At 46.5% G+C, this 26,907-nt stretch overlaps 1 protein-coding gene across 6 annotated transcripts in view; it reads left to right on the plus strand.

Annotated features, from left to right (window-relative positions):
- Nucleotides 1-3,456: 3,456 nt before the first annotated feature.
- Nucleotides 3,457-26,907, plus strand: part of SOCS7 (suppressor of cytokine signaling 7) — a 58,718-nt gene continuing 35,267 nt past the window's right edge. Inside the window, exons 1-7 of one of the 6 annotated variants that reach the window (XM_005583957.5) lie at nucleotides 3,457-4,646; nucleotides 6,037-6,174; nucleotides 13,271-13,335; nucleotides 16,331-16,435; nucleotides 16,883-16,984; nucleotides 17,858-17,988; nucleotides 19,769-19,937. In XM_005583957.5, coding sequence (XP_005584014.2) covers nucleotides 3,670-4,646; nucleotides 6,037-6,174; nucleotides 13,271-13,335; nucleotides 16,331-16,435; nucleotides 16,883-16,984; nucleotides 17,858-17,988; nucleotides 19,769-19,937 — 1,687 coding nt within the window. In that variant the 5' untranslated portion in view covers nucleotides 3,457-3,669. The remainder of the gene's footprint in view (nucleotides 4,647-6,036; nucleotides 6,175-13,270; nucleotides 13,336-16,330; nucleotides 16,436-16,882; nucleotides 16,985-17,857; nucleotides 17,989-19,768; nucleotides 19,938-26,907) is intronic. The other 5 variants (XM_005583959.3, XM_005583958.5, XM_005583960.5 and 2 more) reach the window with 5 other exon arrangements.

The following is a 26,907-nucleotide window of genomic DNA, read 5'->3' on the forward strand; positions in this document are numbered from 1 at the left end:
TGAGGACCACTTTTATAGTGCTCAGTGAAAGAGGTATATTTAGACATAAAGTCAGCTCAATAAACACAAATTTGGCAGGGTGCAGTGGCTCACGCCTGTAATCCCAGCACTTTGGGAGGCTGAGGCAGGTGGATCACTTGAGGTCAGGAGTTTGAGACCAGCCTGGTCAACATGGTGGAACCCTGTCTCTACTAAAAACAAAAAAATTAGCTGGGCCTGGTGGCATGAGACTGTAATCTCAGCTACTCAGGAGGCTGAGGCAGGAGAATCACTTGAAACCAGGAGGCGGAGTTTGCAGTGAGCCGAGATCATACCATTGCACTCCAGCCTGGGCAACAAGAATGAAACTCTGAGGTTCGCGCGGTGGCTCACGCCTGTAATCCCAGCACTTTGGGAGGCTCAGGCAGGCGGATCAATGAGCTCAGGAGTTCGAGACAAGGCTGACTAACATGGAGAAACCCTGTCTCTACTAAAAATATAAAATTAGCTGGGCGTGGTGTCACATGCCTGTAATCCCAGCTACTCGGGAAGTTGAGGCAGGAAAACTGCTTGAACCTGGGAGGCGGAGGTTGCAGTGAGCCAAGATAGCGCCATTGCACTCCAGCCTGGTCAACAAGAGCAAACTTCCATCTAAACAACAACAAAAAAAGAATGAAACTCTGTCTCAAACAAAAAACCCAACACAAATTCAAGTCATACAAATGCAAAGATACATTTTCTTTGCTCGGAATTTAACTTTCAATGTTTTTTCCAGGATCTGGGCTACGGAAACGGACAATTATGGAAATGGGAAAAGTCTACCCCCTGGCTTGCCCTGCCTTGGAAAGAGCTCTGGGGTGTTCCCCGGTACCTCTGTGCACTCTGTGCAAGTAGAGATACTCCAGATAACCGACATAGTCCACTTCTTCTGTGGCCAGGAAAGCAGCTGGACAGCAGAGGGCGATGAAGAGCCACGGACTTTGCCTGTAATCGGCTTGTAATGGGCTCTGAGGCCAGAGAATTTCTCAGACAGAAAGCTAGGGATCTTGGGTAGTCTTCTTAGGCCTCAGGTGTTGTGTGATTCTATAGCAATTTCTCTTATTTTATTCATTTATCTATATAGAGACAGGGTCTTGCTCTGTCACCCAGGCTGGAGTGCAGTGGTGTTATCTCAGCTCACTGCAGTCTCCACCTCCTGGGTTCAAGCAATCCTCCTGCCTCAGCCTCCTGAGTGGCTGAGACCACATTTGGGCACACCACCATGCCTGGCTAATTTTAAATTTTTTTGTAGAGGCAGAGTGTTGCTATGTTGCCCAGGCTGGCGTTAAACTGGCTTCAAGTGATCCACGACCTGCCTTGGCCTCCCAAAGTGCGGGAATTACAGACGTGAGTAAACATGCCCCTCTCAATCACTCTTCTTTTCTTCAGAAACCTGAGTGACACCTGAGAGGCAGCCAGGGAAAGAGAATGAACTCTCTGGAGTCAGAACTGGTTTTGATTTTCACTGCATCCTTTTGAACTGAGTGACTCTAGCTAAATAACTCAGTGAGTTTCAGTTTGTCTCTTTATGTGTGAGGAAAGATAATTCTGTTGTGCAGAATTTGTCTCAGGAGCCTCTCACAGGGCTTAAGGTTGAACAACAATTCGAGGCACTGTCCTTGGCACTGGAGAGTCCACAAGGGGCAAAAAGCAAACATGGCTTCTGCCCTCATAGAATTTACAGTTTAGTAGGGAGGACTGCTTTTAATCAACTGACCCCACAGACAGATTGCAAATTACACCTGTGCAAGTAAGTGCAACAAAGGAATGATCTCAGAGCCTGGGGAGGAAGAAGTGCCCAGGCAGGGAGATTTCCCTAAGGTAGTGAGGAGTGAGTTCAATCTGAAGGATGAGTAGGAGTTTACTAAGCAAAAAGAGAAAAGTCTTGCAAGAAAAGGAAATAGCTTATGCAATGCCCACATGTGTGGGAGCCTGCCGCAAGGCTGATGGGAATGCAGGGAAGAGAGAACAAGGTGGAGCTTAGCGGGGGATGTGGCTAGAGAGGCAGGAGTTGGATCACACAGGGGTCAGATCACAAGATCACACATTAGCCTAAGAACATTGGGAAACCATGAGCAATTATAATCACAGGCTATGAACACACTTCCATTCTGAAAAGGTCCATCTGGTTGCAGGACTCAACCCTCCACCCTCTTCCCCTCAATGCACCCTCAGGTATCGAAGTCACTGAGTTCTGCGGCTAATCCTTCCTCCTTTTCCCTTGTATTTCTCAATATCTCCCACTGGGACTATTTCAGTGGGCTCCCTGCCTCCAGTCTCACCTCCTCCACACAAAAAGCTTGACCTTATTTGATCCTCACAACATGCCTGCAAGTAAGCAAAGTTGCAATCCTTATCCCTATATAACAGATAAGAAGGCCGGGCATGGTGGCTTATGCCTGTAATCCCAGCATTTTGGGAGGCCGAGGCGGGTGGATCACCTGAGGTCAGGAGTTCAAAACCACCTTGGCCAACATGGTGAAACCCTGTCTCTGCTAAGAATACAAAAAATTACCTGGAGCGAGACAGGAGAATTGCTTGAACCCGGGAGGCAGAGGTTGCAGTGAGCCAAGATCGCGCCATTGCACTCCAGCCTGGGCAACAGAGCAAGACTCCATCTCAACAACAACAACAAAAACTTAATGTGTTGTCTGTACCCGTTACATTATGAATAGCACAAAAATTGAGTAAATATTCTTCCAGTATTTGAAACCGTTTTCTGACTCAGCAAAGAAGTTGCTCCCATCATTGACAATCCGGTTACGTTTTGTCTTTTTCACTTGTATCAACCAACATTCACGTTTACAATTACACTCCTTGGTCAACTGCAATCACAGTTCGTCTACCTATCAGAGTTTGGCAAAAATCAATGAAAGCATTCTGTGAGAAAGTTATATGGAATTTGCCAATTTGCTATTATTTGTAAATTGTGAACTACACATCCTTTATGTCAGTAAAACTTAACGACAAATTTATGTACCTATATATGTGCATACATTCCCTTTCTCCCCCCAGACGGCTGGTTGTTACACATTTATCAGTACAGCACTGGGTCTAGAACACGATTCATGTAGTGATTCCACAAACATTCACTGGGTGCCAGGAGGGAGATACAGATTAATGATGAAATGACTCAGCCAAGGTCACACATCGCAAAGCGGCATAGGTGGGAGAACCATATGTGCTTCCAAGGCCAGCGGCTCTCTCCCAGGACCAGACCATAGTTTCCAAGGCCTCTCCATTCTACCGAATGGGATGGCCTGGGCCTGGGCGCCCAGGAAGTGAAAAGCAAGCGCTGGGAAAGGAGACCAACGCCAGCCGACAGACAGTTCACTGCCAATAGCGGCCGGGGGCGCGCGCGACGTCACTCGCCGTGGAGGCCAGCGCGAGCACGCCCTGGGGAAAGTGGCGTGGCTAAGCCCTTCCGGAAGTGACGTCGCCTTGGGGGGCGGTGCTCGGCGGTGGCAGAGCGCGGCCTGGGCTCGCGCTGGGCTCCGCGCGTCCCCCGCCCCCCTCTATGAGGCAGAGGCCGCGGCGGCCGTTAGCGCTGTCGCTCCGGGGGCCGCGGCGGGCGGGGCTCCGGCCGGGCCCGGCCTAGTCCCCACCCCAGCCCGGCTTCCAGCCGCCCGCCCTCCTCCCTCCCTCTCCCCGATGCAGGGGGCCGAGCTCCGGGATGGCGAGGCGGCGGCGGCGGCCGCTTCGTACCGCGTCCTGAGCCGCCTCCTTGGCTATGGAGAGGCGGCCCCCGAGCCAGGCCCGCCGCCGCCGCCCCCGGGCCATGGCCCCCCGCCGCCACCCTTCCTCGCGCGGCCCGGCCCGCGGGGCTCCCGGCCGCCGCAGCTGATGGTGTTCCGCAACGTGGGTCGGCCGCCGGAGGAGGAGGACGTGGAGGCGGCCCCGGAGCCGGGACCCTCGGAACTGCTGTGTCCCCGGCACCGCTGTGCCCTGGACCCCAAGGCCCTGCCGCCGGGCTTGGCGCTCGAGCGGACCTGGGGCCCGGCGGCTGGACTAGAGGCGCAGTTGGCGGCTCTGGGGCTCGGGCAGCCGGCAGGGCCGGGGGTCAAGACAGTCGGTGGGGGTTGCTGCCCGTGCCCGTGTCCCCCTCAGCCGCCCCCTCCGCAGCCCCAGCCGCCTGCTGTCGCCCCGCAGGCCGGGGAGGACCCCACGGAAACGAGCGACGCGCTGCTAGTCCTGGAGGGCTTGGAATCGGAGGCCGAGAGCCTGGAGACTAACAGCTGCTCGGAAGAGGAGCTCAGCAGCCCGGGTCGCGGAGGAGGAGGGGGCGGCCGGCTTCTGCTGCAGCCCCCAGGCCCTGAATTACCTCCGGTGCCCTTCCCGCTGCAGGACTTGGTCCCTCTGGGGCGCCTGAGTAGAGGGGAGCAGCAGCAGCAGCAGCAGCAACCTCCCCCGCCCCCGCCTCCTCCCGGGCCCCTCCGGCCACTCGCGGGTCCTTCTCGGAAGGGCTCCTTCAAAATCCGCCTCAGTCGCCTCTTTCGCACCAAGAGCTGCAACGGTGGCTCCGGCGGTGGGGATGGGACCGGCAAGAGGCCTTCTGGAGAGCTGGCTGCTTCAGCTGCGAGCCTGACAGACATGGGAGGTTCTGCGGGCCGGGAGCTGGACGCGGGGAGGTGAGACCGGCGGGGGGCTGGCTGACAAACTTCCTTTTCTTGTTAGGTTTCCCTTTTTATCTATTGCTACCGCGATCCTGACAGTTCTTAAGATAGGGTCTTCAGGAGGAGGCAGAGACTTGGTACCAAAGGTGATAACATCTCGCATAAGGTCAGAGCTAATTGTGGAAACAGCTTTCACTCTTAAAGAGTGCACACTCCATGACACTTCTGAGCTGGTTTCCATCTCTTGTTGGAAGATGGTTTCAGACCATCCCCCCATCCCCACCCTGGCATAGCTTTTTAAGTTTTTCCAAGGCGGCTGTGTGCCATTATCCCTGGAAGGGAGATTGCTGGAAATGTTTGGCCTTTGGGGCAAAAAGCTGGTGTTGCATCTTGACCGCCTTGCTTATTCTGTGTAGCAGCACCGCACCCCCCTTCACACTCATGCATGCAAATGACAGGAGAATCTTCAAATGCAGTTGTAGGCCAGCAATCAATTGGACATCTGTTCAAAGTTTTAATGTTTTCCTGGTTGTTCCCTTAGATGAACTTGGCATATCAAATTTGGGTGCTGACCACTGTCTGTAAGAATAGAAAATAGACTGGGCACAGTGGCTCACACCTGTAATCCCAGCACTTTGGAGGCCGAGGATGGCGGATAACCTGAGCTCAGGAGTTTGAGACCAGCTTGGGCAACATGCGAAACCCCATCTCTACAAAAAAAAAAAAAAAAAAAAATTCCCTTATTTCTACAAAAAATAAATAAAAAATTAGCCGGGAGTGGTCTCAGCTACTTGGGAGGCTGAGGGAGGAGGATCACTGGAGCCCAGGAGGCGGAGGTTGCAGTGAATAGTGATCATGCCACTGTACTCCAGTTTGCGTGACAGAGTGAGAGCCTGTCTCGAGAAAATAGTTCTGTGCTCTCTCAAGGCCATTTGAGAATTCTAACTACCAGTAAGACATAGACAAGGTAGAGACAGGTACATGAGTTCTAGGCCAGTTGATGAAAATTCCAAACGTAGACATTGAGTTTTTTTCCTGCATTTCTGAGGGGTGGACTGATCTTTGGCATCCAGTGTTAGATCTGTAGCGTTGGTTTACAAAACTGTCAACTTTGGTGTTAGTGAAATTGCTAACAGTTGTGGTAACTGCCACTGTGGTTTGTACTTCTTTGAGCGGGTTCTCAGAAAGATTGGAATTGGTTTTGTTGTGGTTTACGTGATGGATTCTTCTTGAGACATACTGGCAGCCATAAACCAAAGCTAAAGAACAGGTATAAAGTGATAACCTTACCGTGAACTAGGATCACTTGGGGAGCTTTTTGAAAAGCCTAAGAGTTTGAATTTTTTAAAAGCTCCCCAGTTGATCCTGACTGGGAACCACTCATTCATGGACTTCTCTTTTCAAGGGAACTTGGATACTCCAAGAAGAAAATGTTGGGTGGATTTGGCTTTCTTGCCCTTTCTGAACAGCTGTGCCATGGACTCGTCTTGGAGATCAGGCCAAATCCAAACTTTCTGAAGAAATCAGTGTGTTGCCCCTTTAGGTAGGCCAGTGTTTCTGCCTTTGCCTCCTAGTGAATTCATGCTAGGAGTTCAGATCTTGGTGTGTGGCTGCTGAAACAGCTTTTTTGTGGTAGGCTCTGTATTCAATGCTCCACTTACCAGCACAGATGAAATTTTCATCAGATGCAGGGGAGGGCGGGATTAAAGCTATGGGTAATGACACAGGATAGGTTGCTAATTTTCTTGTGGTTTGTCTTGCCTTTGTTCCACGTTGACCAGGAGTTCATCTGAGATTCCAGAGATGCCGAATACGAGGTGTGGCGTGAAATTAGCTGCTACGTCTAACAGATTAGGAAGAGGAAAAGGCATATAACATTATACGGTTTTTTGCCTTTGGAAGCAGAATTTAATGGTCATTGGCTGCTCTGCCACCAACCCTCACACTAAGCACAATACAGATTTCTGCCGCAGAGCAAATTGGGCTGTAGCTTTGCAAAGAAGCTTAGTTCAGGGCACTGGAGAATTACATTTTTTGGTCCAAGGGCTTTTTCTGATGAATTGGAGAAGAGCTAGGTATTTGTGTATAAACGTTTAGTTGACTGCTGTTTGGAGGCAGCATGCTGTATAGAGAATGTGAAAGTCTAGATTCCATGTAAACTCCAACATCAGCTGGGAGATGACCAAATTTGTTGTCTTCATGCTTCCCTTTTTCCCCTATCTGTAAAATGGGTGAGTGTTGACTGTCTTGTTCCTGTCCTTATAAGAATAGATTGTTGAGAAGAAATCTAGATGGAATAGTTTGTGCTTTTTAGAAGATAAGTAATAAGACTGAGCTGGTAAATTTTTTAATGCTTAGGATTTGGTGCTGCTTGTGAGCTTTTCCACAGCTTACTATGTGCCAGTCTTGCTGGCAGCCTCGCAGCTGTGAGAAACTTGGTGAGTCTGGCCAGGGTAGTTGTGATTTCTGTGGATCTGCACCTCCTAAGTCCGCAATAGCGGGAGGATGAGGTTGGATTTTTAGCTTTTCTCTTGTTTTGATTGGTAGGACCTGGAAGTGGTGAGAAATTTCAGTCTTTTGCCAAAGGGTATATGCCTTTGTCCTCATTGTTGATTGGAGTTAATTATGGGCTTCTACAGTCTTTGCTGTACAATTTGGGACTTTTACAGTAACCTCTGGGCATAATTCCCTTTGCTATTCTCAACATCTGCCTTCCTACAATCATTTTAGAAGGTTTAACAATTCCCACATTTTAGCACTAAGCAAAACTTCCTTTTAGTTGCTTTTGAGTCTAGTAAGTGGACCTACATGGATATATTGTCTTCAGTGTAGTATGAGTTAGTTTAGAGATTTGTTTTTGTTTTGTTTTTTGTTTTGAGGTGGAGTCTTGCTCTGTGGCCCAGGCTGGAGTGCAGTGGTGCAATCTTGGCTTACTGCAACCTCCGCCTCCTGGGTTCAAGCGATTCTCCTGCGTCAGCCTCTCCAGTGGCTGGGATTATAGGGGCACACCATCATGCCCGGCTAATTTTTTAATTTTTAATTTTTAGTAGAGCTGGAGTTTTGCCATGTTGGCCAGACTGGTCCCGAACTCCTGACGTCAGGTGATCTGCCTGCCTTGGCCTCTCAAAGTGCTGGGATTACAGGCATGAGCCACCACCCCCGGGCCAATTTAGATAACTCTTTTTAAGCGAGGTAAGAAATGGGTTCACCAATTGGGTGTGGTAGTACGCACCTGTAGTCCCAATACTTGGAAGGCAGAGGCAGGAGGATTACTTGAGCCCAGGAGTTTAAGGGCACAGTGAGCTATGATGTGCCACTGCACTCCAGCCTGGGCAACAGAACCAGACTCCATCTCTCTTTTTTTTTTTTTTTGGGAGACGTAGTCTCGCTCTGTCATCCGTGCTGGAGCGCAGTGGCCCAATCTTGGCTCACTACAACCTCCGCCTCTCAGGTTCAAGCAATTCTTCTGCCTCATCCTCCCGAGTAGCTGGGACTACAGATGCATGCCACCACGCCTGGCTAATTTTTTGCATTTTAGTAGAGACTGCATTTCACCGTGTTGCCCAGGCTGGTCTCGAACTCCTGAGCTCAGGCAGTCTGCCCACCTCAGCCTCCCAAAGTGCTGGGATTACAGGCCAGAGCCACCGCGCCCGGCTGACTCCATCTCTTTAAAAAAGAAAGAAAGAAAGAAATGGGCCCAGCAACTAATCAGGTTTCTGTTCTGGGGAACTGGGCTAGGGCTTATAACACACATATGTTGGAATTCAAAGAGCTGGGCTTGATGCCTGTGGTCCTCAGTGTAATCTAGCATTGCTATTTCAGGAAAACCAGTGGAGTTCCCATGTCTGTTTCTCATATGTTGAACTGATTGCCTTCCTTTGGATTTGGTGAGAGATCTAATTTGATCTGACCATTTTGAATCATCATGTAATACACACTTGGTTGGAAATAGGTACCTTGTTCACTTTTCAAGATTAGTTTTTTACCAAGTTAACAAATGAGGCTATTACTGGCCGTCTTCATGGTAGTGAGGTGGAGAAATGGAGGACGGTTCTGTAGTGGTTTCCTATCTATGTATTTGGTGGGGGATGGAAAGATAGAATTCTGGAAAGAGAGGCAGGCTGCTTTGGCATCCATTTGGGGCCCTGCTGTCGTGGACAGACCTGGCAGACGTGAGAAACCTTTTTCACTGTATCCTTGGGTCTTCAGGTCTAAAGGGGTCTTTTTGAGTAATAGCATGATATGCTGAGAGCAAAATGATTTTATGGTGTGTTGAGGAAGTTCTGATTTTATGTTTGGGTTTTGGGTCCACACAATATTGATCTTTTTAACTATTTTTTCCATGAAGTGGTTGCGGTTGGCAGCTCTCTTTTATAATGAACTCCTGGGCTTAAAAAAAATCTCTGTCCATTTGAGTCCCGTGCCGTGCTAATTACTCCTTAACATTCTCTCTGCCAACGTCATTTCTAAGGTTTTAGACCTTGGACCGTGCCTCTTGGCTTTTCCCTGGAAGTTCCCTCTATAGGTTCTTTAGTGGGTTTATGATGGAGTTTTGGATCTGACCTTGCTGCACAGATGTCTGTGTATTGGAACTAAAAATGAACACATGGTTTTTGTGCCTGTAGCACATGAACAGACACTGGCTTATGACGTGTTGGAAATGGCACAGGCTGGCTGTCTTGGCACTGTGTGCTTTAGCAGGGGCAGAGGTACATTGGAGCCGTAAAATCTGGTATTTGGACATCCTAATTTGGAAGTTACTTTAGAAAAGGACGTGTAAGTCTTAGGGCATCAGTACAGGGCACTTATGGGCAAATAGGTTATTACTATTTCACTGTTTTTATTTTAGGTTTCAAGGAATTTGAAAACCGGCCAATGGTTACGTCTATGTGTTGTTGTTCTGTCTAATCTAATGCTTTTAACTCCTTTATCCCATAAATCTGTTGTAGTACAGTTAATAATTTGCAGGGTAGAAATGGACAGAGGCATCCTGTTTTTTTGTTACCTACAGCATAGGCAGTAACTTAGCTGACACAAAGGACTGCTAGTCTCAAAGACCTTTGCCTGAGGCCTTCTGCCCTGTCCTTTTGTGTCACCTGAAGCACAGCCCACCAAATGCTGTTTTATCCCACCCTACTCCTCCAGTCTTTGTTGCTGCTAAGATGAAAGTGGCCTACTGGCAAAGTTACAGGGGTATAACTTTGCACCCTAATGCTTGTTGAGGTGATCTGGGGAAGAATAAATAGCATGGGAATGTAGTATAGAGGGTTAGTTTAAAATATTATCTGAAATTCCATTATATTGCTCTCCAAAATATAGTGTGTCAGCTTAGAATGGCCTTTTATCATTCCAAATGGTTCATGTGTACAAAAGGGGATGTATAAAGTGTATGTCTTTTAATAATAATAAAATACAAGCATAGTTACCTTCACTAAACTTAACAAATAGAATGTTATCAGTACCTTTGAAGAGTGTTGCTTTCTAATTACATCTTATCCCTCCCCCTGGTAACCACCATCCTCAATTTTATGTTAATCAGTACCTTGCTTTGTTGTTTTTTTTTTTTTTATAGTCATCTAGATTGGTTGTTTCATGAATGACTGCCATTAGAATGCTCTCAGGACGCTTGAGACAGATACTGCTTTGGGTTTGTAGTTAGGCTTGTCTTCCCAAAGAGAGAAAGAAGCATGCCTATTTATTAGTAGCCTTTTAGCCTGCTAGACTTTAGACCTTTTACCTTTCCAAGCATCCAGCTATGAAGCCCCCTTATTTGCCAGGAAAAACCATTCTGGCACTCTCGAACAGCTCTCCCTGGATTCAGATGTTTTTCTTTTTCTAGATCCTAGAAACTATGATTTTTCTTCTTCAAAATGCCGGGGGTGGGGGAGAAGATGAGCTGAAGTGAGAAGGCCTCCGCAAGATGTGTGCATTTGGGTCCTGCCGTTCTTCAGTGCTTGGCACTGAAGAGACTCGTCCCCAGCATGGGCAGATGGCAGAGTAATGCAGCTTCCTTTGAAAAGAGGCAAACGGCCAAATGGCTGAGGTGTGAACCTTTTGAAAGGCCAGTGCTTTAGGTTTCTACTTGCTGGGTTTAATGTTGTACCCACAAGTTATCAAATAAAAATCAGCTTGGAAGCTCTTCAGCAGTCCTAAAGTTCATGTCCAGTGGAATTAACATTGCATTCCAGTCCTCTGGATTGTTGGAACTAAGCTGCAGTCATGAGCCACTTTTATGAGCAAAGCAACTGTGTGGCCGTATCTTATTTTTATGTAGCCACCTCTCCTGTGGGTGCTGTGGGTGGAATATTCATAGTGAGCGTGATCATCAGACCCCTCAAGTACGGAAGAGGTTGCCAAGGGAATGTAAAGCTAGGTCAAGAGAAAGACGGACCAGGGTTTCAGCTCTTTCTGAATAAGATCTTCATGGTATGGTTTTAAAATTTTGTTTGAAGTGAATTCTGAGAAGCTCAGACATCGATGTTAAAACATAAATGCATAAACATCTTCTGAAATCAAATAATTTAAAATAGAATTTCATTTTGGATTTTCTTTGCTTTTGCCCCTCTTTATTGGTGCAATTTATAGTTGAAAAGAGTTTAAGTTCTATTTAGACCTTTGGGTAAGAGTATTTTTGGAAGGTGAGCCAGCTACAATGCTAGGAGACAGACACTTAATTCTGGGGTAGGATTTTCTTTAAGTCTGTTTTATTGTTAACAATAAAAAATAAAAAAAAATAATAAATAAATATTTATTTATTATTTATTTATTTTTGAGACAGGGTCTCACTCTGTCACCCAGGCTGGAATGCAGCAGCTCAATCATGACTCACTGCAGCCTTGACCTTCCCAGGTTCAGGTGATCCTCCCACCTCACACTCCTGAGTAACTGGGACTAGAGGTGTACACCACCACGCCCAGCTAATTTTTGTATTTTTTGTAGAGACAAAGTTTCACCATGTTGCCCAGGCTGGTCACGAATTCCTGGGCTCAAGCATTCTGCCCACCTCAGCCTCCCAAAGTGTTGGGATTACAGGTGTGAGCCATTGCACCGGGCCTGAGGTATAATTTATATATTGCAAAATTTACCCTTTTAAGTGTCCAGCTCTATTCATTTTGACAAATTTATATATAGTCATCATAATCTCTACCATAATCAGCATATAGCATATTTCCTTTTTTTTTTTTTTTTTTTGAGATGGAGTCTCACTCTGTCACCTAGGCTGAAGTGCAGTGGCGTGATCTTGGTTCACTGCAACCTTCACCTCCCGGGCTCAAGCAGTTCTCGTACCTCAGCCTCCTGAGTAGCTGGGATTACAGGTGCACGCCACCACACCCAGCTAATTTTTGTATTTTTAGTAGAGACGGGGTTTTTCACCATGTTGGCCAGGCTGGTCTCGAACTCCTGACCTTGTGATTTGCCCACCTCGACCTCCCAAAGTGCTGGGATTACAGGTGTGAGCCACCGTGCCCAGCCAGCATATAGCATATTTCTTATTTTTATTTTTTATTTTTATTTTTATTTTTATTTTTTGAGACGGAGTCTCACTCTGTCGCCCAGGCTGGAGTGCAGAGGGGCGATCTCAGCTCACTGCAAGCTCCACCACCCGGGTTCATGCCATTCTCCTGCCTCAGCCTCCCAAGTAGGTGGGATTACAGGCGCCCACCACCACGCCCGGCTAAGTTTTTGTATTTTTAGTAGAGATGGGGTTTCACCATGTTAGTCAGGATGGTCTTGATCTCCTGACCTTGTGAGACACTGCTCGGCCAGCATATATTATATTTCTATCACCTCGACAAGTTCAGTCATTCTGAGGTGAGTTTTTTGAGTTTAACACACTTCCGACCATAATGTGTTCATTGGAGTCTTTCGAGTTTCTTTCATTTATTGCTGAAAAGCCACTTGAAAGTGTGGTAAGAAGTGATCTTTGGTATATTAACCAAAAGATCTGGGTTTTCAGACTGGTTCCCTGGCACAGCATCAAGAAGTCATGGGGAGGGCCGTGTGAGTGGCAGCTCAGAGAGAGGAATGGGCCCTCTTCTTGGGTGCTAGGCAGAGCCCCTAATCTGAGGAGGCCCACTTAGTAGCTAGCTGATGGCTTTGACTCATGCCTTGGGGCAATTGTGCGGAAATCAGAGGTCTTCAAGGTTGAAGGCTGCATGTGCATCCTACAGTGCTATTCTCAGGTCAGAATCTGTTCCCTGGTTCACTTTGGAATGACCTATCCTACAGGCAAGCCCAGAGGGAAAATCTGCTCTGAGCTGGTGCCTGTTCAGGTCAAGAGCCTTTTTCTTGACTCCCAGATGGAAGTCAGCTCTGCATCAGACTTCCTTCCTCTTGAAATGGACTTGCTAATTACCACTCAAGGTGTTTTACTCTTTTAATGTACTGGGTATGGTGAGCTCCAAAGGGATTTCTCATTGCTTTGTAGGCTGGTGAATTCTGTAGCCAAAGCTATTTAAGGAATTGCCTTAATTATTTCCTTCTTCCCCTTTATTTTATGCTTTATTACAAGAGTGTTGCTGACAACGACTAGGGTTTGCTTTATTTTTCAGTGCATCTGGAACTGAGTGTTGTGGTGACTTAAATGCGTATGTGTTCATTTCTCCCCTCTATTCCCTCTCTGCTTTCTCACTCCCTAGGAAACCCAGGTTGACAAGAACTCAAAGTGCCTTTTCTCCAGTCTCCTTCAGCCCCCTGTTCACAGGTAAGGGTAATATCTTTCTGTCTTCTGACATCTGAAAACAGGGGTGTTCTGAGACCTGTTGGGAAACACTTGCAGATGCGTCACAGGGAGCTGTAGGCGTGTCTGCAGTTATTTCCTTCATTCCATGCTTAGTGGGTTTGAGATGAGGCTATTTTTATGGTATGGAATGTGTTCTTGACTTTGGATGCTTTATAGTTGGAGGTAGAGGCTGCTTGTTGGTAATTGGGTGACCTGGGTGGCCCTAGCAGTTATGCAGTGCTTAGCTCAGGGTCATCTCATATAAATTAAAATTAGGAATTACAAATTTATGGGCTTACAGTGCATAAAAGACTCTCTAGAAGTCATACAGTTTCTGTCTCTGCTTCCAAGGGAGTTCATGGGTTATCTCATAAAAATGATCCATGATTATCTGGTCTATTTTTGAAGACTTTTTTGGGCAGAGGGGATTACATGAGCTCTTGTCTTTTTAGGGGCTTGCAGTTCCTGCAGCTGTTAGAGTTCTTTATTGTATCTAATTTAAGTCTGCCCTCTTGCAGCAGGGAACACAGTTGCTAAACTAGGAAGACTGTAGAATCTCCTTTGGATGATGGGTAACTGCCTTCTCATTTCGTAGGGAGCTTTTTCAGAGATGGAGACCTTCTATTATGTCAGTCACATGTGAAGCTCCTGCATGAATAAGCTGTAGAAAAGTGGGGCTTTGCCACACTGCCTGTGTCTCAGAAACTGAGTACTTCTCATTGGTTGTGACTGAGAAGCCTTTAAAAAAAAATCTCAGTCTCAAACTCCTTTGGATATAATGTCCCTCAAAAAGGTGATTGGAAGACATATGATTTGGGAATGGATGCTTCCAGGAAAATGTTAAGCAGGCCAATGAGACCTGCAGCTGGGTAGACTGCTGTGAACTGTCAAAACAAGTGAATTGGTACCTGTATAGACATCTACTGTAGTGGAGAAGGAGGTCTCTGTTCTTATCCAAGCCCAGAATTTAAAAATCTTATGTTGTGATAGCATGTCTTTCTAGTTAATAGTTGTTTCCTCCTTAAAGTAAGGAACATGGCTGGTCGCGGTCACAGTGGCTTAGGCTTGTAATCCCAGCACTTTGGGAGGTTGAAGTGAGTGGATCACCTGAGGTCAGGAGTTTCAGACCAGCCTGGCCAACATGGTGTGAAACCCCATCTCTACTAAAAATACAAAAAATTAGCTGAGCATGGTGCCACATACCTTGTAGTCCAGCTACTCGGGAGGCTGAGGCAGGAGAATCGCTTGAACCTGAGAGGCTGAGGTTGCAGTGAGCAGAGATTTTGCCACTGCACTCCAGCCTGAGTGATAGAGTGAGACTCCGTCTGAAAAAAAAAGGAACACTACCTACATTTGTGGTTTGAGGTTCAGGTCAGCCTCAGCCCTCTGGAATGACATCCTTTATGTTAAGTGCCCTACCAACAGTCTAGACTGCTCTGGCCTGTCAGGAAACATGCTTGCCTGGCCCCATTGCATTGCTCTGGACAGCCAGCCTCTCAATTACCAAGCTGTGTGGTGAGTCTGGTACCAGTTTTCTAGAACTTCCACTGATGAGTTTTGTTTGTTTATTTTTGACACAGGGCCTCATTTTGTCTCCCAGGCTGGAGTGCAGTGGTGCAGTCTCAGCTTACTGCAGCCTCAACTTCCTAGACCCAAATGATCCTCCCTCCTCATAGTCCAGAATAGCTGGGACTACAGGCATGCACCACCATACCTGACTAATTTTTTTATTTTTGTGGAGACGGGGTCTTACGATGTTGCCCAGGCTGGTCTTGAACTCCTGAGTGCAAGTGATTCGCCTACCTTGGCCTCCCAAAGTGTTGGAATTACAGGCGTGAGCCACTGCACCGGGTCTCACTGATGACTTTTAGAAGAGCTTTTCTGTTTATCTTAATTAATATTCAAGACCTTTGTAAAAAAAGACTGTGTATTTAGGTTCTGAAAATCCAGTTTCTGTCCTTTTGGTAAATATTGGTCACCTCATTTTCTTAATGGGGAAACATTAAAATACTAGCCGAGGGACTCATTCAGCCCTGAATAAAAAAAAGGTGTTGGAAGGAACACCCTAAGGGCTAAATTAGAGAAATTCTGAGTTCTGACCTGTGGATCAGGCCTGCCAAAATAACCCTATTCCTGGCTATCAGCTTGTGTTAATATTAATAAAATACCCTTCATCCTCTCATGACTCAAGTGGAGAGGGAATAGACAGAGTTGGGTGGCAAGGAGTCTTATATATGGCAGGGAACAGAACTGCATGACATGCTGGGAAGAAGAGAGGCCATGTGCCTCCTCCCACCAACTTCCTATGGAGAAGCTGCCTCTTAGATTACTTGACTTTTGTCTGACTGTGAAAGTAGTTAATTCTTAGGAATATAAATTGTACTTTCGGCCTTTGTAGCCTCAGCTATTAAGAACAGATATCTTATTCAGGTAGATTCTCTTATGCGTGAATACTCTGGAAAATTAAGATATGGACTGCCCTCTAGGAAGAAGTTAGGACTAACATTGGGAACTTTATCTATATTCCGCTTACCGTGCAGTTCTTAGGTTTTCTGGCCCTTGCTTTCCATGTCTATTTGGGCATATAACAAGCCACTTGGCTTGCTTCCTAAGGCAGAAATTGATACACAGTTCTGAAAAAATAAATGGTGTGGGTTCCATTGGATAAAGAAGACCTCTTGTTTGAGGGTACGTTGTAAGTCAGTGACGGAATCAGAATTAGATGGTTTTCCACTGTCAGTCCCATGGTTTTGTCCTAAAGAATCCTTGACCCTTAACAGGGCCAAGGTTTAATGATAGAATTTAAAAATTGGCTTCCTGGTGTTGGGGTGATTTCAGCCCTCGGGGCATTAGGTTTTGAGCTTTCTGAGAGCAGCAGACTCCCAGCCTCGCCTGCTTGCCCTTTGCTTCCCTTTGCTTTCTGTGTCAGCTTTGAGCAAGGCGCTTCTGTAACTTGCTTGCTCCATGAATCCCTCAGGTGAAACTGTGTCGCTTGTGGATGTGGACATTTCTCAGCGGGGCCTGACCTCTCCACACCCTCCAACTCCCCCTCCTCCTCCAAGAAGAAGCCTCAGCCTCCTAGGTATAGTTTCTTCCCCTCTCCTCCTTCTTGCCTAGTGGGAGGGTGAGCTCCAGGGACTTGTTCTTTGCTGGGGGCCGACCACGCTTCTGTGTTTCCGATGATGACTTAATTATTTCCTAGCTCTTTCTCAGTACCCCGTCATCTCCCTAAGCAATTAAATGGGTCTCACCTGCATGCTGTAATACTGTGCATATATTAATTCGATTTACATTTATCTTGCCTTGAACCCACTGCTATTGGGCTGCATTAGGAATATCCTTACTACCCTGCTTTCCAAAAGCAAACCAGAGTAAGGTGATTGTTGCCCTCTGTCCAAAAAGACTGGGTGAAGGTTGGGCCATCCTGCCCCAGAGGGCAGCCTGATAGTCCTTCTCCCTCTCCTCTGCCTTCACCGTGCTCATTCTGTGCTCACATTTCTGAACCTCTTGCTTTTGTTCTCTCTTCTAGATGATATCAGTGGGACGCTGCCTACATCTGTCCTTGTGGCTCCGATGGGGTCTTCCTTGCAGTCTTTCCCCCTACCTCCGCCTCCTCCACCCCATGCCCCAGGTTAGCTTAGTTTAGAGGCAAGACTTATAAGAGTTGGGAGTACAGAGTGATACTTTGTACCATAGAAGGATGGGAGAAATCTATTTATGGAAATAATAGCTTAGTAGAAAGTTTAACTCTTTTCCCCTTGGCTGTACCAGACTCCTTGGAAATGAGGCCGAGAACTGGTTTTCCTAACCCGTTTTCTTTGTGGAGGTCAATCTGATTTTTGTTAGGGATAAAAGACTACTGAATTTTTCATCTCTTTGCTGCTGAGACTGTTTTGCAATCCTTGAGTAGATATCACTTAAGAAACTGCCTTAATTTCAGGATAGTGAGGTTTAATATGTTGCTGGTTTTCAAGGTTCTGTGGTTATTCTAAGCTTTTAGTATTTACTGCAGCCTTGTAAATAAGTACCAAGCATTCAGTAGCCCACACCTGCTTTGCCAGCTACCAGTACCCAAGGAATAAAATGAATGAAATCAGCTTTGTTTTCTACTTGCCTGGCAAAATCATTACTCTTCCTGGGCAAGTAAGCGAGTCACTATTTCCAAGGCTGCCTCATTGGCACTTCACTTCAAGGTGGGAGAAGTTGGAATCGCTCTAGGCTGGTGAAGCCCCTGAAGTAGTCACCTTAGTCAGGTTAGTGAGCAGCTCCCCTCCCCTTTCCTGGGGTTAACTGCCCCCACCCATCCTTCACAGCTTACACAAGGCCACACAGCTTTTTGTTCCAGCCCATCCAGCTCTTTCCCACTGCTTTGGCTTCTACCCTTTCCAGCTTAGCTTCTAATGCCTTGCCCTCTTCAGTTAGCATTTCTGTTTTTGGGGGAGGGTCTATTTGTGGTTGGGAGCAGTGAGGGTAAACAAGTGACCACCACTCTCTTGCCCTGCAGATGCATTTCCCCGGATTGCTCCCATCCGAGCAGCTGAATCCCTGCACAGCCAGCCCCCACAGCACCTCCAGTGTCCTCTCTATCGGCCTGACTCGAGCAGCTTTGCAGCCAGCCTTCGAGAGTTGGAGAAGGTAGGTGGTACCTAAGGACTGGCGGATCACTTCTCCCATTAGCTAAATTCTGTACCTGGGCACACCTTTATTTATTTGTTTATTTATTTTTAGAGACAGGGTCTTGCTCTGTTGCCCAGGCTAGGGGGTGGTGGCGTAATCATAGCTCACTGTAGCCTCGAACTCCTGGGCCAAAGGATCCTTCTGCCTCAGCCTCCCAAGTAGCTAGGACTACAGGCACGCATGACCAAGCCCAGCTAAAATTTATTTATATTTTTTGTAGAGATTGGTCTTGCTTTTTCCCAGGCTGGTCTTGAACTCCTAGGCTCAATGGGATCCTCTTGCCTCTGCCTCCCAAAACTCTAGGATTATAGGCATGAGCCACCATACTCAGCCCCTATTTATTGTTTTTAGAGGAAGAATAGTTTACTTTCTTCCATATTTACAGTGACAAAAGCAGTGTGCTACTACTGTTAATTCCATGAGATATAATAAAATTGAATTTGGGGAAAAAATTTTGGACCTGATAAAGGTTGTTGGAGAAATGTTTACAGTCTAAGCTGATTTTGATTGATTAACGGACCCAATTCCCTCTTCTTTTCTTGGTAGGGTCTTTGGTAACATAATTGTAGAATTATTATTCTTTTTTGTTGTTTTTTTTTGTTGTTGTTGTTGTCTTGTTTTGTTTTTGGGACTGAGTTTCACTCTTGTCGCCCAGGCTGGAGTGCAATGGTGTGATCTTGGCTTACTGCAACCTCTGCCTCCTGGGTTCAAGCAATTCTCCTGCCTCAGCCTCCCGAGTAGCTGGGATTACAGACGCCCACCACCATGCCCAGCTAATTACTGTATTTTTAGTAGAGATGGGGTTTCACCATGTTGGCCAGGCTTGTCTCGAACTCCTGACCTCAGGTGAGCCATCTGCCTTGGCCTCCCAAAGTGCTGGGATTACAGGTGTAAACCACTGCACCCAGCCTTTTTTTTTTGAGACATAGTCTCACTGTGTCACCCAGGCTGGAGTGCAGTGCGGTGGTACAATCCCAGCTCACTGCAACCTCCGCCTCCCAGGTTCAAGCGAGTCTTCTGCCTCAGCCTCCTGAATAGCTGGGATTACTGGCATGTGCCACCAAACCCAGCTAATTTTTGTACTTTTGGTAGAGATGAGGTTTCACCATGTTAGCCAGGCTGGTCTCGAACTTCTGACCTCAAGTGATCCGTCCACCTCAGCCTTCCAAAGTGTTGGAATTACAGGCATGAGCCATAGCTCATGGCCAGAATTATTATTCTGTTACTTTGGAGGGCTAAAAGTATAGTGAGCGTGATGTTCATTGCTAATGGTTGAGACACTTGTAAGTGGCTTTTACCTATTAAAATGTTTTGTGGTTTTTTGTTTTTTTTTTTTTTTTTTTTGAGACGGAGTCTTGCTCTGTCGCCCAGGCTGGGGTGCAGTGGCCGGATCTCAGCTCACTGCAAGCTCCACCTCCCGGGTTTACGCCATTCTCCTGCCTCAGCCTCCTGAGTAGCTGGGACTACAGGCGCCCGCCACCTCGCCCGGCTAGTTTTTTGTATTTTTTAGTAGAGATGGGGTTTCACCGTGTTAGCCAGGATGGTCTCGATCTCCTGACCTCGTGATCCACCCATCTCGGCCTCCCAAAGTGCTGGGATTACAGACTTGAGCCACCGCGCCCGGCCAAAATGTTTTGGAGAGAATGCAGAGGGTTCTCCCATGTTAAGATAGATTGTGCTGAAAACTTTGACATTTCTCTGTCCTGATAACTAGTGGACTGCTTCTTGTCTTTGATAGTGTGGTTGGTATTGGGGGCCAATGAATTGGGAAGATGCAGAGATGAAGCTGAAAGGGAAACCAGATGGTTCTTTCCTGGTACGAGACAGTTCTGATCCTCGTTACATCCTGAGCCTCAGTTTCCGATCGCAGGGTATCACCCACCACACTAGAATGGAGCACTACAGAGGTAAGAGATGCTGATAAGAGAGCCTTCTTCCCCCACTTGCTTTGCTCTGCCCTTGCTGTCTGACTTTTTTGTGGAAGAGATTCATGGGAATGGAACTACGAATAGGGGAAAAATTATCTTAGACTCAGTTGAATATTGATATGGGCACTTGTTTCAGTCACTAGAAGAAATGGAGGGGGTAGGGAAGGGAGAGTAAGGGTTCCATTTAAAAGTCTTGTCAGCAGCATCTTGTCTCCTAAATAGGAGGGCCTGAACAAAACTGTTGGAGAGGCTGCCAAGAACTGAGCCAGTAAAACTCTTTAGGTAAAAGGAAAAAAGAACCTAGGACCATTAGGCAAATTCTCACAAGCTTTGTTTGGAATTAAACTTATCATCTAGAGATACTTTGTTAAATCACATATACAAAGAGGAGAATTTAGTGTTGATCCTGTAACTGTTCTGTTCTGAATTTCTTTTCTTTTTTTTTTTTTGAGACGGAGTCTCGCTCTGTCGCCTAGGCTGGAGTGCAGTGGTACAATCTCAGCTCACTGCAACCTCCGCCTCCTGGGTTCAAGTGATTCTTCTGCCTCAGCCTCCCATGTAGCTGGGATTACAGGCCTGTGCTACCACGCTTGGCTAATTTTTGTATTTTTAGTAGAAACAGGGTTTTACCATGTTGGCCAGGCTGGTCTCGAACTCCTGACCTCAGGTGATCCACCTGCCTTGGCCTCCCAAAGGGCTGGGATTACAGGCGTGTCTGAATTTCTTTGTCTGATAGTCCCTTTCTCCCAGGCAGCATGGTGATAATTTCCTCTTTTTGTCAGTGTTGTAGTCTCTTAGGAAATACTCATTAAAATGCTAAGAGTTTGTGAGATCAACATGCTTTAGACTATCTGCCATCCTCCTAGTGGTACCTCTTCCTTTGTGATCAGGTGGTACTTCATGTGCCAGTCATACCTAAAAGCCGACTTGTTAAACACAGCTCTCTGGATTGACTTGGTATCGAGACATTCTGTATTTAACTTGGGCCAGAAACTTGTGATGGTCATTGGTTCTGAGGCTGGGTAATACATCCTTTGTCAAAATACCTGTGTATGCTACAAACTTAAAAAGCATAGAGCTCTTTGGGGTGTTTCAGGGACTTGTTTCCCATCCCTCACAATCTTCCCATGGTGGTCAACCTTAAATGAATGCTCTGAGACATTGCATCTGAGGTAAGAGCCTCTGTCCTGCCTCTTCTCAGGCAGCACAGCATCTTCCCCATTCTCAGCCCATACTGCCTGGTTCTCTTGTAAGGCAGGAAGTAGCTGTTTAGGTCAGCATAGCTTTGTCCATGGTTTCCTCTGTACCCACTTCTACCTTAGAGATAACATGAAGAGAAAGGAACTTTAATTCAATGACCTGGAAATGAACTAGGTGGGGTAGGTGAGGGGGACTGCCTGCTGTTCTGCTGTTTGTAAAAATTAAAATACACAAGCAAAAAACAAAATATGAAGCAAAGCTTTTCAGAGTGAAGTATTTTGTTAAACCTATTCAAATGACTAGGCCATGGGAATTATAAATAAATACTTGACCTTTAAGTTTTTGATAGGTAAGATGCCAGGAATGAGAGGTCTTTCAAATGGTTCTCTGATTCCTTTTTTTTTTTTGAGATGGAATCTCACTGGAGTACAGTAGCACAGTCTCGGCTTATTGCAGCCTCCGCCTCCTGGGTTCAAGCAATTTCTTTTTTTTTTTTTTGAGACAGAGTCTCGCTGTCGCCAGACTGGATGGAGTGCAGTGGCATGATCTCGGCTCACTGCAACCTCCACCTCCCGGGTTCAAGCAATTCTCCTGCCTCAGCCTCCTATGTAGCTGGGATTACAGGCGGCTGCCACTACGCCCAGCTGATTTTTTATATTTTTAATAGAGACTGGGTTTCACCATGTTGGTCAGGCTGGTCTTGAACTCCTGACCTCGTGATTTGCCTGCCTTGGCCTCCCAAAGTGGTGGGATTACAGGAGTGAGCCACCATGCCTGGCCGGGTTCAAGCAATTCTTGTACCTCAACCTCCCAAGTAGCTGGGATTACAGGTGTGCACTACCACGACCAGCTAATTTTTATATTTTTAGTAGAGACAGGATTTTGCCTTGTTGGCCAGGCTGATCTCGACTGCTAGCCTCACGTGATCTGCCTGCCTCGGCTTCCCAAAGTGCTGGGATGACACGTGTGAGCCACTGCACCTGGCCATCAGTTATTTTTTGTTAAAGGGACTTTGCTTCCTTGAATAAGTGGAATTTCTTTTTTTTGAGACGGGGTCTCACCCTGCAGCCCAAGTTTGAAGTTGGAGTGTAGTGGTGAGATCACTCCTTATCATAGCCTCAACCTCCCAGGTTCAAGTGATCCTCCTATCTCAACCTTGCTAGTAGGTGGGACTAGAGGTATGCATCATCATGCCCAGCTAATTAAAAAATAATATTTTTTTAGTAGAGACACCGTCTCACTGTGTTGCCCAGGCTGGTCTTGAACTCCTGGACTGGAGCAATTCTATTGCCTTGGCCTCCCAAAGAGCTGGGATTATAGACATAAGCCACAGTGCCTGGCCTATAACTGGAATTTTTTTTTTTTTTTTGAGACGGAGTCTTGCTCTTTCGCCCAGGCTGGGGTGCAGTGGCCGGATCTCAGCTCACTGCAAGCTCCGCCTCCCGGGTTTACGCCATTCTCCTACCTCAGCCTCCCGAGTAGCTGGGACTAGGCGCCCGCCAACCCACCCGGCTAGTTTTTTTGCATTTCTTAGTAGAGACGGGGTTTCACTGTGTTAGCCAGGATGGTCTCGATCTCCTGACCTCGTGATCCGCCCGTCTCGGCCTCCCAAAGTGCTGGGATTACAGGCTTGAGCCACCGTGTGCCCGGCCTATAACTGGAATTTTTAATGGAAACCTTATGGGCCTTTCAGTTACCAGTTTGCAGTGGAGCATTTGTCTTTGTCTTTTTAAAGTTATACTATAAGAGTAGGTAGAGAGCCTCAAATCTGCAGTTCTCTTGACTGATTAGTATCCCTTTTTTGTGTTTTGTTTTGTTTTTGTTTTGTTTTTTAAAGAGAGGGTCTGGCTCTGTGCCCAGGCTGGAGTGCAGTGCCGCGATCTCGGCTCACTGCAGTCTCCACCTCCTGAGTTCAAGCGATTCTTCTGCCTCAGTCTCCTGAGTAGTTGGAATTACAGATGGGTGCCACCATGCCCAACTAATTTTTTTTTTTTCTTTTTTTTGAGGCAGTCTCGCTCTGTTGCCCAGGGGAGTACAGTGGCACAATCTCAGCTCACTGCAACCTCTGCGTCCTGGGTTCAGGCGATTCTCCTGCCTCCACCTCCTGAGTAGCTCCTGGGCGCATGCCACCACGCCTGGCTAATTTTTGTATTTTTAGTAGAGACGGAGTTTCACCATGTTGGCCAGGTTGGCCTTGAACTCCTGACCTCAGGTGATCTGCCCACCTCAGCCTCCCAAAGTGTTGGGATTACTGGCGTGAGCCACCGTGCCTGGCCAGGACAGGGATTTTTCTGTTGTCCAGGTTGGTCTTGAACTCCTGCGCTCAAGCTATCTGCCCACCTCTGCCTCCCAAAGTGCTGAGATTACAGGTATAAGCCACTGCGCCTGGCCCTTTCTTTCTTTTTCTTTTTTTTGTGGGTGATTCCTTTGGAATCTGGTGCTTCATTTTTTTGAGTTTTTTGTTGTTTTATTTTTTTAAGTCATAGGAGTTCAGATTCCCTTTTCCATTTGGGATTTTAAAGTTTGAGGTGGGATCTTTATAATATGTTGGCATGGGGTTTTACAGTTAAAGAAGGAAAGACTTTTATTTTTTGCACTCAACACACACATGAATGAATGAGACCCACAAAACTGCTGTTCCTGCCTTTCCTCGACTATCCCATATGGTCTCTAAGAAGTATATGCAGTTGACCCTTGAACAACCTGGGTTTGAACTGTGCAGGTCTGTTTATACATGGATTTTTTTTTTTTTTTTTTTTTGAGACGGAGTCTCGCTCTGCCACCCAGGCTGGAGTGCAGTGGCCGGATCTCAGCTCACTGCAAGCTCCGCCTCCCGGGTTCACGCCATTCTCCTGCCTCAGCCTCCCGAGTAGCTGGGACTACAGGCGCCTGCCACCTCGCCCGGCTAGTTTTTTGTAGTTTTTAGTAGAGACGGGGTTTCACAGTGTCAGCCAGGATGGTCTCGATCTCCTGACCTCATGATCCGCCCGTCTCGGCCTCCCAAAGTGCTGGGATTACAGGCTTGAGCCACTGCGCCCGGCCTCTATACATGGATTTAAAAAAATAAATACATTGGAAAATATTTAGGAGATTTGTGACAGTTTGTAAAATCTTACAGATAAACTAGCCTAGAAATATCAAAAAAGTTAAAAAGGTATGTTATGAATGAATAAAATATATGTGGATACTAGTCTATTTTAACATTTGCTACCATGAAATAAATACAAATCTATTATAAAAAGTTAAAACTTTATCAAAACTTATGCACACAAACCGTACATGGCACCATTCACTGTTGAGAGAAAATGTAAACAAATGTAAAGGTGCAGTATTAAATCATAACTGCATAAAATTAACTGTTGCATACTGGATGTACTACTGTAATGTTTCATAGCCAACTCCCTGTTACTACTGTGGTGAGCTCAAGTGTTGCAAGTATCCGCTTAAAATGCTGTGTGACGCTAGTCATCACCACGTGAGCGTTTATCTCTCCAGCTAATTGTGTATCACAGTAAAAATTGATGTCTCATGGTTCTTGTATAGTTTTCATTGTGTTTAGTGCAATACAGTAAACCTTGAATAATACTGTAGGACCCACTAGTGCCACTAGTGTTGCTGGAAGTTCTCCTAAGAAGCAGAGAAAAGTTAGAACATCACAAGAAAAATTGCTCAGTTTGTACATAGTTTGAGGTCTGCAGCTGTGGTGGTTCACCATTTCAAGATAAGTGAATTCAGCATAAGGACTGTTGTAATAAAAGAAAAAAGGCTGGGTGTGGTGGCTCATGCCTGTAATCCTAACACTTTGGGAGGCCAAGGCGGGCGGATCACATGAGGTCGGGAGATCGAGACCAGCCTAACCAAAATGGAGAAACCCCGTCTTTACTAAAAATAGAAAATTAGCCAGATGTGGTGGTGCATGCCTGTAATCCCAGCTACTCAGGAGGCTGAGGCAGGAGAATCGATTGAACCCAGGAGGCAGAGGTTGTGGTGAGCCGAGATTATGCCATTGCACTGCAGCCTGGGCAACAAGAGCGAAACTCCGTCTCAAAAAAAAAAAAAAAAGAAAGAAAAGGAAAAGACATTCGTTCGTGAAGCCACTGTTTCTGCTTTCATTTATTGTGAAATACTTTTTAATCTCGTAGTAAAAATGCAGCTTTTATATGGGTGCCAGATTGCTACTATAAGAAATGGATACCTTGGCCGGGTACAGTGGCTCATGCTTGTAATCCCAGCACTTTGGGAGGCTAAGTCGGGAGGATCATTTGAGGGCAGGAGTTCAAGACCAGCCTGGGCAACATAGTGAGATCTAAAATATTTAAAAATTAGCTGGGCATGGTGATGCCTGTCTGTGGTCCTGGCTACTCATGGGGATGAAGTGAGAGGATTACTTGAGCCTAGGAGGTCAAGGCTGCAGTGAGCCATGATTGCTCCACTGCACTCCAGTCTGGGTGGCAGAGCAAGAGCCTGTCTCAAAAAAGAAAACAGAAAAGCAAAGCATACCTATAGATTAATATGATTTAGGAAAAAGTAAAGTCATTATATGACAACTTAAAGCAAGAGGAAAGTGAAGGAACTAGAGCTGGAGAATTTAATTCCGGCAATGGATGGTTTGATAATTTTAGGACAATTTGACTTGAAAAATGTCAAGATAACAGGAGGCGTAGCTTCTACTGACCAAGAGGCAGCAGACAGGTTCCCAGACACCATGGGGAAAATCACTGAGGAGAAAGGATATCTGCCTGAACAGGTTTTTTTTTTTTTTTTTTTTGAGACAGAGTCTCGCTTAGTCGCCCAGGCTGGAGTGCAGTGGCGCGATCTCGGCTCACTGCAAGCTCCGCCTCCCGGGTTCACGCCATTCTCCTGCCTCAGCCTCCCAAGTAGCTGGGACTACAGGCGCCCGCCGCCTCGCCCGGCTAATTTTTTGCATTTTTAGTAGAGACGGGGTTTCACCGTGTTAGCCAGGATGGTCTCGATCTCCTGACCTCGTGATCCGCCCGCCTCGGCCTCCCAAAGTGCTGGGATTACAGGCGTGAGCCACCGCGCCCGGCCCTGAACAGGTTTTTAATGAAGATGAAAGTGCCCTATTCTGGGGGAAAGAAAATGCCACAAAGGATATTTATTAGTAAGGAAGAGAAGTAAGAACCAGAATTTAAGGCAGGAAAGGGTAGGCTAACTCTCTCGTTTTGTGCAAATGCAATTGGGTTAATAATCAGGACTACCTTTACCTATAAAGCTACAGTCTTTTGGTTGTACAGCAAGAAGGCATGCACAATGAGAACCTTTTTTTCTGGATTCGTTTCATCAGTGCTTTGTCTCTGAAGTCAGGAAGTACCTTGCCAGTAAGGGACTGCCTTTAAAGCTCTTTTGATATTGGTCAATGCCCCTGGCCACCCAGAACCCCATGAGTTCAACACTGAAGGTGTCAAAGTGGTCTGCTTGCCCCTAGACACAATGTCTCTAATTCAGCCTCTAGATCAGATGGGTCATAAGGACCTTTCACACTCATTGTACTTGGTACTCTATGCAACGGATTTTAAGTGCTGTGGAAGAAGACACCGATAGAACATCATGAATGTCTGGAAGGATTTTTCCATTGAAGATACCATAGTTGCCCGGGTGGAGTGGCTAACGCCTATAATCCCAGCACTTTGAGAGGCCAAGGTGGGTGGATCACCTGAGGTCAGGAGTGTGAGGCCAGCCTGGCCAATGTGGCGAAACCTCGTCTCTACTAAAAATACAAAAATTAGCC

The sequence above is a fragment of the Macaca fascicularis genome, chromosome 16 (genome assembly GCF_037993035.2).
Source record: "Macaca fascicularis isolate 582-1 chromosome 16, T2T-MFA8v1.1".
Taxonomy (NCBI): Eukaryota; Metazoa; Chordata; class Mammalia; order Primates; family Cercopithecidae; genus Macaca; species Macaca fascicularis.